This window comes from Thunnus maccoyii, chromosome 10, assembly GCF_910596095.1.
Source record: "Thunnus maccoyii chromosome 10, fThuMac1.1, whole genome shotgun sequence".
Lineage (NCBI taxonomy): Eukaryota > Metazoa > Chordata > Actinopteri > Scombriformes > Scombridae > Thunnus > Thunnus maccoyii.
This window is the reverse complement of record NC_056542.1, coordinates 7,083,960-7,097,042: the sequence shown is the minus strand read 5'-3', so window position 1 is coordinate 7,097,042 and position 13,083 is coordinate 7,083,960. Positions and strand designations below refer to the sequence as shown.

At 40.4% G+C, this 13,083-nt stretch overlaps 1 protein-coding gene across 6 annotated transcripts in view; it reads right to left on the bottom strand.

Annotated features, from left to right (window-relative positions):
- Positions 1-901: 901 nt before the first annotated feature.
- The window catches only part of znf385d (zinc finger protein 385D), a 116,153-nt gene continuing 103,971 nt past the window's right edge, over positions 902-13,083 (bottom strand). For all 6 annotated transcript variants that reach the window (XM_042423350.1, XM_042423355.1, XM_042423352.1 and 3 more), the window contains 3 exons: positions 11,663-11,844; positions 6,438-6,539; positions 902-2,042 (listed from right to left, as the gene is read on the bottom strand). In XM_042423350.1, coding sequence (XP_042279284.1) covers positions 1,788-2,042; positions 6,438-6,539; positions 11,663-11,844 — 539 coding nt within the window. In that variant the 3' untranslated portion in view covers positions 902-1,787. The remainder of the gene's footprint in view (positions 2,043-6,437; positions 6,540-11,662; positions 11,845-13,083) is intronic.

The window sequence follows — 13,083 nt, the reverse complement described above, 5'->3', positions numbered from 1 at the left end:
GATAGAGAAGAAGAGTTGCATGCAAAAAAGCAAGAGAAATCAAACTAGTCCAGATACTACACAGAAACTAGTCTTACAAGTGTGTTGTAGATGCATCAGCTTCTGACATCCACTCTGCAGTAATATTAGCGGGCATTCAGACCGAAAACGTCACTACATTTAAAAAACATGTGAAGGGCTGTGCTGCATGTTTCTACAAAATAAAATACAATCCAGGAAGTCCAGTTGGAGTAATATATCCTTGAGTTTCAAGGATTATGAGACACTAAAACACTGCACAGTGGTTTATAATATTGAGACAGGATTTTACAATTTTGAAACGTTATCACAGTGACAATCATTTTATCCTCAATGTGGACAATCATGAGGTCAACAGTAGAACTATACTGTTCACATCACAAAGTAATCTACCAGGAATGTGAGCTTGCACATAATTGATTAGCCGGTGCCAACGGTTCAGCTTTTTTGTAGGACAACCTCGCATTTTTTGCCGAAGTCCTCTGTATCTGGATCTTCCAAAGCAGTGGCCTTGAAATGAATAAACGCAGCACTGATGTCGGTCTGAATAGAGGCTTATTCCAATAGGCTGTCTGTCTTTTAGTGATGCAAGCAAGTCTAGACATGTCACGTTATTGGGTGCAAAGGCAAAAACAGTCTCAACACCACATAGCTATACCCTCCCTTGGTTGAGCAAGCATAACTCAAAATGAGATAACTATTGCTTGACTGAACTGAATTTCATTTCTGATAAATTCATCTTGTGACTTGCCGGAGCTTCATCTACTCTCAAATCCTGCTTTGTTTCGCTTTCAAGAAACATACCGCACTTTCTGTAGTTGCAACATGAGTGACAGCACTCACTGAGCTTCACAGGATCACCAACATTAACAAAGTAGGACTCTTTTTATTTGAAATTATTCACCTTTTACACACTGACAGGTAATATACACAAGCCTTTGTGGTCCCTCTGGCCCGAAACATGGTCAGTGACAATGTGTGCTGGATATCAACTAGGATGGCTTATGGTGGATGGAAAGCTCACACGTACACACAAACACACACACACACACACACTCATACACACATCCAAATACACACACTCGTACACACATGAACAAGCAAACGCACACATGCAGAACTCTCACACACATACAGATATGCAAGGACGAATACAAAAACACACATTACGACACGTACTCTAACCATCTAACACAGTCTAGCCATCTAATGTAGACATCAACAGAGGAGGGGCTTAAAGTGCATACAGGAACAGAGGAGGGCCTTGCTCACTCTTATGATCAGTAACAGCCTTTTAAATTATGAGCAACAGTAATCCTCCACTAAAGCAATGATCTTACTGCCACGCTGTATCTTTACAAAAAGCATATCCCTACCGTATTTTTAGCTCAAACTGTGCCTTGCATGATGAAATAATGACACTGCATAGTTCACAGGGTTTGTGTTATACATTATTGCGGTACGATGCAGGTCCATGGTCCGGGTTATGAGATATGAGCTGCAACACAGCACGGAAAGCATGTATAGCCCAGGTTTTAAGTGGAATTAGAGAAATAAATCCATCATGAGGGATGCTTCTCTGCAGTCCGATTTAGCTTTAAATGTAGGATAATCCATACAAGGAGAGGTGAGAAGTGGTGACGGACGGTCTGATCGCGGCATGAAAATGTTCAGTATCCCGGATGCATAGAAGGAGTACAGATGCTGACACAACTCCTTGGCCTGGTCTGGGTGAAGCACATGGATTGGTCTTTGATGGGTCAAACAGGTCAATAAGGGGCAAATAGGACTTGTGGATGGGAGGTCCTGACAGGCCCAGGGGCCGGGCGGAGCAGTGCAGCGGGGAGGGTCTGTGTCTGGAAGAGGGCAGGGGTCGGGGTGTGGTTAGTGGCGGGGTTCGTGCGGTGCGTGAAAGTGTTACCGATGGCGGCGGCGGCAGCTGCTGCCACAGCTGCCAGATGAGCAGGTATGATCTGGGCGGTCAGAGGCTGGCACTGCCGCTCTTTACCCAGGGTCAACTTTATCTGGTAGAGAAAGACAGAATAACATCAGTACAGTCTGTGCATGCACAGGGTGGAAAAATGTGAATATTTAACGGCAAAGTTTGGTAAATCTATTGTAAACTTTGCTACAAAGCACAGTCATATTTTTAGTCGGGCTTGAGTTTTAATTACAGATACCAAAGCAGTAGTTTTGTCAATAACTCTGAGAAATATAAACATGTTTTTCTACAAACTTCTTTTTTCATTTAACAAAAAAATCAAATGTTAAATGGAAAGATGAGCAGCCGTACGAGTACCTCGGCTAAATAAAGTAGCCTGATACAGAATTCTGATTTAAATCAGTATCCTTTTGATCAAACAAGTAAACAAGATATCCAATCTGATCAGAAACTCAAGGTCAGTTTTTGATATTTGGTGATATTTGGACACATTCTAGTATTCTGTACCACAAATAGTCTGGTTTGATACCTGGCACAAAGTTTTTCAACAATTTTGATAATTGATTAATCATTTCAGTCATTTTTCAAGGAACAGTACAAAACAATTTGCTGTTTCAGCATCTAAAATGTGAGGGTTTGCTGCTTTTCTCTCTTGTATATTATTTTAAATTTCAATCTTTGGGGTTTTGGATTGTCGGTTGTTGTTGTTGGAAATTTGAGGACACATTGGGCTCTAGGATGGCCATTTTTTAAAAATTTCCTCTAACATTTCATAGTCTTAACAAAGCATTGATTATTCAAAAAAATTAGGATTTCCGCAGTCTCATCATATCCTTGTTGTTTAGTTTCCAGATGTGACTGTGCTTGTTACAGTTAATTGGTTTTACTTTTGTAACCCGGGCTCAGTGGAGGCAACACAGTGAAGTCATAAACAGGGTTTAACTTGTAAAAGTATTTATTTTTATTATTTCAGTTTTATTATTTCAAGAAAAAGAAAATAAATCATGGCTGAGGACGTCACTTCTGTAGAGACATCTGCAGGCACATAGACTCGGGGCCAGAGAGCTTTACAGGTGCCAGAAATCAGCTGCTAATTGCTGAAATTGTTCCAGATGATTTGCAACACAGCACCGCCAACAAACAAAGGAAACAGCAATAGATATGTCAACCCGTCACATATTAAATCTTTTTTTCAGCTGTTTGACTGCTGTACCTGCAATTTAGACATCAGGCATTTGGTCAGTTTAATTTCCTTGGAGCTCTTTTATTGTCTCAAAACCTAGACTCACATATCAAATTGCTGACCTCTTTTATAGCTTCATATGCTGCTATTCCACCTAAATAATGATTATAATTTTGTTGCAGTGTGTTTGCAGTGGTGATTTAGTTATTTCAAAGTCAGTATTTTTTCTGCACAACGAAAAGGAATAATTGCTGAGAACTGATGAGTTATATTTTATGTTATGTTATATATTTCCTATGAAAGAAAAGAAGAAGGAAGGAGAAAAACAAAGAAAGAAATGACAAATGAACAGAAAACAGCCTAATAGGGTGAAAAGGTCACCAAAGTTATCTGGCCTAATCTTCTGTATCAGTAATGGAAAAGACTCGGTCTCACAGCACCAGGATGGCAGCAGTTGTCATGGGTTATCAATCACTGACTCAGTCATCGTAACCCTTTGGGAAGCATTCTTTACTCTCTGCTCATCAAAGTAGCTCCTCTCCGTTAACCCAGTCAATGATGGGTTTCAGAAAAAGTCATTTCCCCCACACTGGTAACCCCCGAGCTTCGTCTCGGCAAACAGTGGGTGTGATGAATGTCATTTTCGGAGGGATTCTGTGAGATGGAAAGTCAGACTCTCCTTTATCTTTCCCACATTTAATCTACATGGCTCCTCTGTGTATTCTAACAGACCTGTGTCACGTGGCACTCAAAAAAAACCCAACTTTTAGCATTTGTTTTAATTTTCCTGGAGTGCAAAAAGGGCACATAGAGTAGAGATTACGAGAAAGTTACTTCAGTACGCTTCTCTTATACCGTGGTTTGTCAACATGCCTGACACTAATCTGAGCTGCCTTCATGCAGAAGACCACAAGTACTTCAAATAAGTTAAAACCGACATTTACAATTACCTCTAAATAGTATTCGACCCAAGACTGCATTCTTCCTCCAGTGCTGGCTTAGACTCTTCTTGATACATGCCATTTTTATCAATAAAATATCAAGTTTTCAAATTTAATCATGTTGCTCCCTGCCATGGATTTTTAATAAAATCCAGTTAACAGGTGATCCAGTTATGAAAGTTGACATTTTATTGATTTAGGTGCCGTTGAATGGATTGAATGTGCCTTATCAAAGACCCTATTACACTTTAGAAGAGGTGTATAGGATTTCTCGCTGATAACCAAAGGAACTTTGAAGTGTATGCAGTTCTCTCCAATGTAAACAGAGCAAGAGAGAACGTTGCATATCGGGGTTGGGCACAGACATACGCTTTTTATTTGACCTGCAAACTGCAGACACAGGAAGTGGCTGAAATAAGAGAATGACAATGAACAGATGTCTGTGAAGATTCTCAGTCATCCAGATCATAGTTATTCAAGTAGGGTTGAATCAAGGGCGACTGGGCTTGGTTGTAGATACTTGAAGATGTTTCGCCTCTCATCCAAGAGGCGTCTTCAGTTCTGACTGACTGGTGAGGAGTCCCAGGTATTTAGGGTCATTACATAGACTGTAATATAAAGATGGATGTCATGACAGTTCCCCAAAAGTGAAGCCAAAACATCTCGATCGCCCCCTGGTGGCTGGCTGCGGTATAGGTTGTAAGTCCCAACCCCTCCAATGTTAGTGGATGGGACATGAGCCAAACTATTAAATCAAAGTAACATTAAATACATTTCCCCCAAAGATGGTTTCTGTCATTTTAGGTAGTTCTTATCACACTGATGTAAGTTCATGTGCTGATTTTTCTGATAAGTTTGTTTTTAATTAGTTATTTGATGATATAAAAAGGGGGTCTGACGAAATGATTGACAGCTGTGACGGCCGCTGTCAAACCTCCGTCAGACTCAACTATGCAGACTCTGGCCCTGAATGACGTCACACACTCAAAATGGTAGCTCCCGAAAAAGAGATATTTTGGCTTCACTTTTGCATAACGGTAGGAGGTGGAGATGTGTCGTCCATATTTATATGCAGTCTATGGGTCATTATCAAGGTCATTGATACCACTTGGTTCATTAGTGCTCCTGGCTTTTGTATTGACAGTCGTTAGAGTCGTTGGAGTCCCCTGAGGCCAAATGTGAATGGTTGTTACGTCTCCTGGGAGGGGATGAAGGCACTGTATTGTAGTTGGGGGGATAAGTGGTGTAGTAGACCCCCTCCTCTGTTGTACTTGATCGCCTCCTTCACTCGTCTTTCAAACCATCAGTCCTCCCTATCAAAACTGCTGAGTCTTGACCTGAGGAGTTGGTTCTCCTGTGTCAGCTATGCGTTTGTTTAATGGTTGTTTAGTTTCCCCAATATTTTGCACTTAAAGCTGTTGGATACATTAACTGGACCTTTGTGAAAACAGCCTCAAGATCCAGGAAAAACACCAAAACTGCGGGTGGTGAGGAAAAGAAGAATAAATTCAACAACATCATCATTCCTAACGTGTCTGGAGTGTCTGAGAAACTCATGAGGGTTTTCAACAAACACCTTATCCCAGTGTTTTTCAAACTCAACAACACACTAAGACAGATGCTGGTCAACCCGAAAGACAGCATACCCAAACACAAGAAAAGCAATCTAGTGTATGCAGTCCATTTCAGTGAGGAATGCACTGACTTGTATATCAGGGAAACTAAATAATCATTAAACAAACGCATGGCTCAACACAGGGGGGCCGAATCGCCAGCAGTTTACCTTCACTTGAAAGATAAGTGACACTCTATCAAGGACAAGAAAGCATATATTTTGGATAGGTAGGACAGATGGTTTGAAAGAGGAGTGAAGGAGGCTATCTACGTGAAAGTAGAGAAACCATCCCTCAACAGAGGAGGAAGTCTGCGACACCACTTATCCCCCGCCTACAATGCTATCCTTTCATCCCTTCCCAGTAGACTTAACAACCATTCACATTTGGCCTCATGTGACAACTCCAACGACTCTCATTTACACTTGGCCTCAGGTGACTCCAACAACTCTTAACGACTGTCTTTACACCAGCCAGGAGCACTAACGAGCCAAGTGGTATCAAAACTAAAGAAGCCCCTTTGATGAGAGGCGAAACATCTTCAAGTATGTACAACCGAGTCCAGCTGCCCTTGATTCAACCCTCCTTTGAATATGACAGAGAACAGTTTCAGATTTCAAACAAAAAATACTGTCTCTCATGGCTTGATATGTCTGTCTCCAAAGAAGCTGCTGTACTTGTTGTGTCGACACTAGGACTTTTGTTGCTGATAAGCTTGACTGAGGCGTTCAGTGACTCACCGGCTGCTTGGTCTGGCCTTTCTGTGGTTTGCTGTAGGGGCTGTATTTAGGTTTGGCTGGTTTACCTGCTGCACGGTCTTTATGACGCCGGCTGCTGATGTGCTGAAAAGGAGACAGAAAACAAGCTTCAAATAAGGCAGAGAAGTTTCAGAAAGTCACTCTGCTGTGGTTAAAATGCACTTTTTGCAGATTCAAATTACAATAAAGGAATGCATACACAAGATAGAAATAAATCTTTGTATCTATCCGAGATTTTATATATTGTGCATGGCTTAAATCAACACATAATTTCCACTAATAGAGAGCCAAAGTGAAACCAGAGCTTCCAGTTTCTGCTCTGTGAAGTGCTGCAAGAAATCCTCTTTCAAAATCACATTGATATTTGTAACACAAACTAACCACAAAATTTAGCCTTGGAAAATAACCTTACTCAACAACGTCATGTGGTTCACTCCATGTGTCCAGATAAGAATGGTGTATTTTCAAGAAAAACAATCTAGTATTGTTTATAACAACCTTTAACAGACACCATTTCCTCTAAGTTCTAGACCAGCATGGGTTGATTAATGCTGCATTCATGTCATGTCATTCAACTCGTAATTATGAGTCAACCTCCAACCTGTAACTCAGAGTCGGGGAATTTCTGACTACAATACAACACTATACAACATCTCCCATTAGGCAGAAGTGTCAACAAAATAGGTGTCAAAGTGGCAACAAAACCACCATCGTCAACAGTTCAAAGTAATTAAGGTAATCAAGGTCATTAGAAGAGAGAGTTGGTGGATATTATGGATATGGAGGAAGTTACGATGACAAAAGTACCCTTGCTACAACACTGGTACATTTCATTGGGAGCATTGGTACAAATTAATCATCATCTAACTTTGTTAAAATCACAAAGGTTTCATTACTATAGTAAGTGTTAAAGTAAATGCTCATTATCTTAATATGAGTAGTAAACCTCAGGGAGCATGATTAGTTTTTTCAATAAGGCTGAATAGAAAGAGAGAGTCACAGACAGCGGTGGAGCAGTGGCAGGTGTCATCACAACTTTGGCTCTCTATATTAAAGACACTTTATACCGTATATCATTCGTTCAGGAGTTAGCTTCACTGTGTCTACCAAGGTTGTCAATGTGGGCACACAGCAGGTAAGTCAAGTCAGAAAATTGAAGGAAAGCTGCCTGCAGACCAAAATCAGGGCAGTGCGTTCACGTAGTGGGGATGCCACCGCACATGACTCAGCAAAAAAAGCAGTGGTCGTCCAACAAAAAGCTGAACCAGGCTCCACTTTTGCTGCAACACAACCTGATGTCAGCCAGCAAGGCGCTGCGTTGGCCAATCACATACATGCAAACGCACATTCCTGGTGGATTACCTTGTAACATGACAGCTGTATTTCACTGTTTACCCTGCAAGTGTTACGACGAAAGATAAAACTGTTGCTGCCGTAATAACTTTCCAGAGTTGTAAAATCCTGTGTGAGTATTACAAACGGCTGTTCAGTGTTTTGACTTCTGACAAGTCTCTAAAGGCATTAAATCCGTAGCTCCAACTCAACTTCATTGTCTCACTGGTACTTCAAACAACACACCACTCCAACGAAGCACCTTGTACTGTTTTAACGTATGGCAGTTTTCAGTCTAGAGCCCCCTAGAGACTGCAGTGCTTATTACATCATAAAATAAGACAGTACTGGATGATATAATAATTTCACAATTTAGCAATTCTTAGACCTTTAAAAGTAACTCAAGAATGTCATGTGGATGGCTCTACAGAAAAGGCCTCGGGGTAATTACAATAAAAAAGGGTTTATCCTGTAGGGGCAAGAATGTGCTCTAAAATCTTTTGGTAATCTGTTCAACAATAAGATAAATCCTTTAGGGATCATGAATATCCACAGCAGGCTTTTAAGATAGCTTGTCAGACCACAATGCATATGTCAAGTGGAAGGTTTGAGCAGATGGTGGTGCTAGAGGAGGTCACCAAAAAAATGTCTTCTGAGTCATACAAAACTATGAATACCCAAACTAAGTTTCAAGGCAATCTGGATGAGATACTGCATCTTTTCTCTGGACAACCAGTGAAAACTGTCATTGTTTCTTTTTTTATTACAGATTGTCTGTGATGCTTTATAGATGCCAGTTAACTCAGCCTCAAGCTAGAAGCCATTTCAGGGTAGATAGCTTATCATGTGTTGAGGTGGGCACCTGAACAACTGAGATGGCAGGGGCCGGACTAAAAATACATCTCCTGTCTCAAGGTTAAAAGTATTAGACCTTTAAAGGTTTTATTGTGACTGGAGCCATCCAGGGTGAAAATGACTGCAGTTGCGGCACTGCAAAGTACTGTACAGAAAGCATTTACCACATGACACATTATGTTCCCATGTTAAATACAGTACATGTTGAGCATGGACAATTATTTTCTGATGTTGAAAGTCCAAAAACAATCAGTTGATCTGAATAAACAAGTAAAATACAATAATCTGGAATGACACATATAGAAATACCTTTTTACCTCAAGCCAATAAATAATTCAGTGTGGGTACATGTTGACAACAAAAGGCAGATTTCTGGCTGCGTCTAAATTTCACAAGTCCTTGCAGTGGATTTAACAGTCACACATTTCCTCTGGTTTCTTGCAGTAACTGGATTTTGTCATGCTGGATTCTTTTCACAGAGAATCGCCACTGTTCAGAAGTACTCAGTATAAGTCCCAGCATGAAAAATTCATACAAAGCCTGTCTATTTTCTGTGAGAAATCTCAAGGTTAGCTCAGACAAAACAGAGTGGTTTTAAAGTATTGTAGATGAAATTCTCCCCATGACAGAATGATCAGCAGCTACAAGAAAATAAGATTTGTGGAATGCCCCAAAGCGACAACCAAGATACACATTCCAAGGCAAGTTTTTAGCCAAGTAACACTAAAAAAAAAAAATACCACAAAGAGATCAGATCATTGTCAGCTGTGTAGTTACCTAATTTCTTCAACATCTTGTAAACTAGAAACCAGTTTCCTGACTTGGGCTGAGCCATTAAGAGAAACGCTGTGAGCTGTTAGAAACCTAATTTCTTGGCCAAGTACTGTATATGCTTGATCAGATTTCTTATGAGATTTTGCAACATGTGTGCATGACAAAGACATCAGACAGGGAGAGTTTTGCTGTGACAGCAGCGTGGCGGGATGAAAAAGAAAGACTGTTACTATAAAAAATTATAAATAATATAATGAATCATCATAATTAAATAAATTAAAAAAAGTTTTTCACACATGAACAGCAGACTTCAAAAGTTTTGTTTGGGTAGCAGTGCTTCCTGGAGTCAAAAAACTGTTAAAAAAAAAAAACCCAATTAAAATGCCTTTATTGTTATGACATGGTTATATTAGACTTTAAAAACAAGACTCTGACGCGTTTCAGAATCAAACCTTCGTCAGGGACCTGACAAAGGCTTAAGGTTTGATGCCGTCCACTGCTTGGTAGCCAAAATGCTAATATATTGTTATGGTTTAAGCTAACATTAGCGACTCTGTTCTGCTATATATATGATTTGGGGAAGTTTACGCTCTACCAACCCCAGCAATGTTACCTAAGATAGTGATACATCTGTGAAGCACCTTGGTTTAGTCCTCAAAGCCTTTTCTCTTGTAAAAGGGAAACATATTGTTACTAAATACAAACAATAAAACATAAATTAAACTTTTGTGTTGCTTGTCCAAGGACGCTTTACTATAGTAAGTAACACAAACAGGGTTATAAAGGATAACATTTTAATAACATTTTTATTTGTAATGTTGTTATAACGCGTGTAGTGCCACCAACCCATATAAAGGGCAGATGATGTTTGGCACTGGAAAGTTTTAAAAAGAGTAAAAAGAAAAAAGGTGATATTTATTAACAAAAATATTAATGAAACAGAAGGAAAAATTAACCCTGCGAAATTCAACCAAAATAACTTAAACTGAAGCAAAGCAAAAGACAAAAAAAAATAAAATCTGCAGCCTCTCAGCAAGCTGCCGCCTACTCTCTGCCCTACTGACCACTGAATGGCATTTTACCTTCTCAGCCTCACCGAGCTGGAACGTACCATCCACTCAGGTTACCACAGGGTGAGCCACACTGGTACAAAGCTTTCAAAACATACAGAGCTTTGATGTAGAATTGCACAGCAAAATTATACCACCAAATTATACAGAGCGTCATTTACTACAGCACAGTTTTATCCTTCCAACCTCAACTTGACAGAGCGGCTTAGTGCAGCTAATGATATACACCTGCTGTCACTATGCCTACCATCACAAGAACTCACTACCCAACTGAAAACTGTATTACATTATTTAACATAACATGACTGATAAATTAATAGATGCAGAGTGAGGGAGGGTCTCTGGCACAACTTCACCTACTTCCAAGGTGCACAGAGAAGATGAGAACTCCAGCAACACCGACGCGTTTTGGCTTGTGCGTCGGTCAACTAATAAAGTTGTTCCTCATACTACAAGTGTTGCTGGAGTTCTTATCTTTCTTGATAAATTAATAGAAACATTTGACTGAAACCAGGACCTAGTGAAAAGGGAGAAGAGCAACCTTTTCACAACTGATTCTACCGTCTTCTACATGGCACTGGTGAGGATGCTGACTTTTTGGCTCGGACAGCTTATTAAGTTTCAGTCTTTTAGCACACCACAGTATCATGTAGGCTATGTAGCCATCATGTGGATATTTAAGACCCTTTAACAAGGTGCTCGATTTAAAACGAGTCAGCTGGGAACATTTAAAAGTCAGCAGTTGAGTTTTCAGCCAATTCACAGAGTTAGTGACTAACTACAGGTTAAATCTGCAAGGAACAGTCGTCATTTCCAACAAAACTGAGTCACTTAGAAACGAGAGGCCTGTGAAATTTAAGATCCATTGTTTAAAAAATGACTAAGATTCTTGAGCGGTAAATCTGCCACCGTTATTAGTGTAAAATGCGTATGCTGGAGGGAATCCAGTACAATCTCATTACATTCAGTAGTAGTTCTTTGGCTTGTTGAAAGTATGATTACATGCTGGTCCAATGTATGTTTTTCTTTTAGTCACTTACTCCTCTCACCGTCTTTTTAGGGTTAGTTTAACATTCTTTTTGGGCGTAAAATGTAGGGACATTTTGACATGAAATCTATTTTTCTCAGTGTGTTTGAGTGTTTCAGAGTCTCTCAGTCTCTGCTGATCCTTCTCACCTGCTTTAGCTGAGTCTCTGAGTTGACATGCACATCACACGTCTCACAGTAAAACGTTTTGTTCTGCAGGCCCGTTGACGATTTGGTGGATGTAGCCAGTTTGCTTTTGACTCCGGGTCGGGGGAAGGACTTGATGGAGCCCACGCCGCTCCTGGCCTCGAGCATCGTCTTGTGCTTCGTACCTGAAAGTTCAAACAGGAGGCAGCCTGGTCAGTAAATTAATTTAACCTACAGATTCTGCCTAAAGGGAGGACAAGATCAAAGGTACACACTGTCTTTTATCCGTTTCCTGACCTGGGAAATATGAGGGTCAGTGTGAAAGGGTCGACTTGTAAATTATCCTGGTAAAATGACCCAGTTCACATCCAAAAGGTCAGCTGTCCAGGTTCACACACAGTCCAGGTTCATACAGTGACACTGTTCGAAGTAAAGTAGCCATCATCCTGATAAATCCTGAGCTCCATCAGACCTGCCTAAAATAATTTATTTCAGCTAAAAGTTCTGTTTCCTCTGGAGTTTTTCTTCTGTCCTGTCAACTTTATAACTACAGTTTTTATTTTGCTGCTTAAACGTCCCACGATATTTTCTGCAGTGACATTACTGTGCGTATGGAAACGTTTACAATTACTGAAAGCAGCGTCTGTAATCTTTAAAGTAAATCATTAAAGAGAACACTCTACAACACAGAAATCACGTTGAAAGCTTGCGCTGCTCAACATAATTTAAAAAGCATTACAGCCTACAGGGACCGGTAGAGGTGGAATGTCATGTCCACAGCGAGCAGCTGCGTCGCGTTTCGGCCCTATCGGGTACGCCCAGTTCTTTTCCCCACTTTACTAAATCTAGGCACAGCGTCTATTTTTACTGGACCGGCTTGCACAGGACAGAAAAAAATAAATTACTGCAACAAAACAAATGGGCCTATAGGTTGCCAGCCACCTGCAGGCGGGGGTGCTGCAGAACTCCTAGCAACCCTACTTCCTGTGGCTATGATTTGACCTGAGTTGTGTCATGTCTAGAGTTAAGTGATGGACTGGGAAATAAAAATGACCCTGGACTTTTTACTCAGACCATCAAAACCAATGCCAAACTCTCCTCACTCGGTTAAATAATGATGAAACACAAGAGGAAACAGACAATATGTTATTATTACAGGACAGATGTATTGTGTAGTCCATGAAGGTCCAAGAGTGGACAGGACAGGTCAGGGAAAGGCATAAAGCCAGTGTTGGTTCTCCTTAGCTAGTGATGTTGGAGTAATTATACCCCCAGTTTGTGCCTTGCATATATTAGAATTACATTTGAGTTACAAAACTACGCCTCCATTTCTTTGAAAGATAAATACTCTGCCATGTTTGAAAACCCCAGAAGGTCAATTAACAACACTTACTGCCGTTCTGAAGGTATTTCTAGAGTCTCCT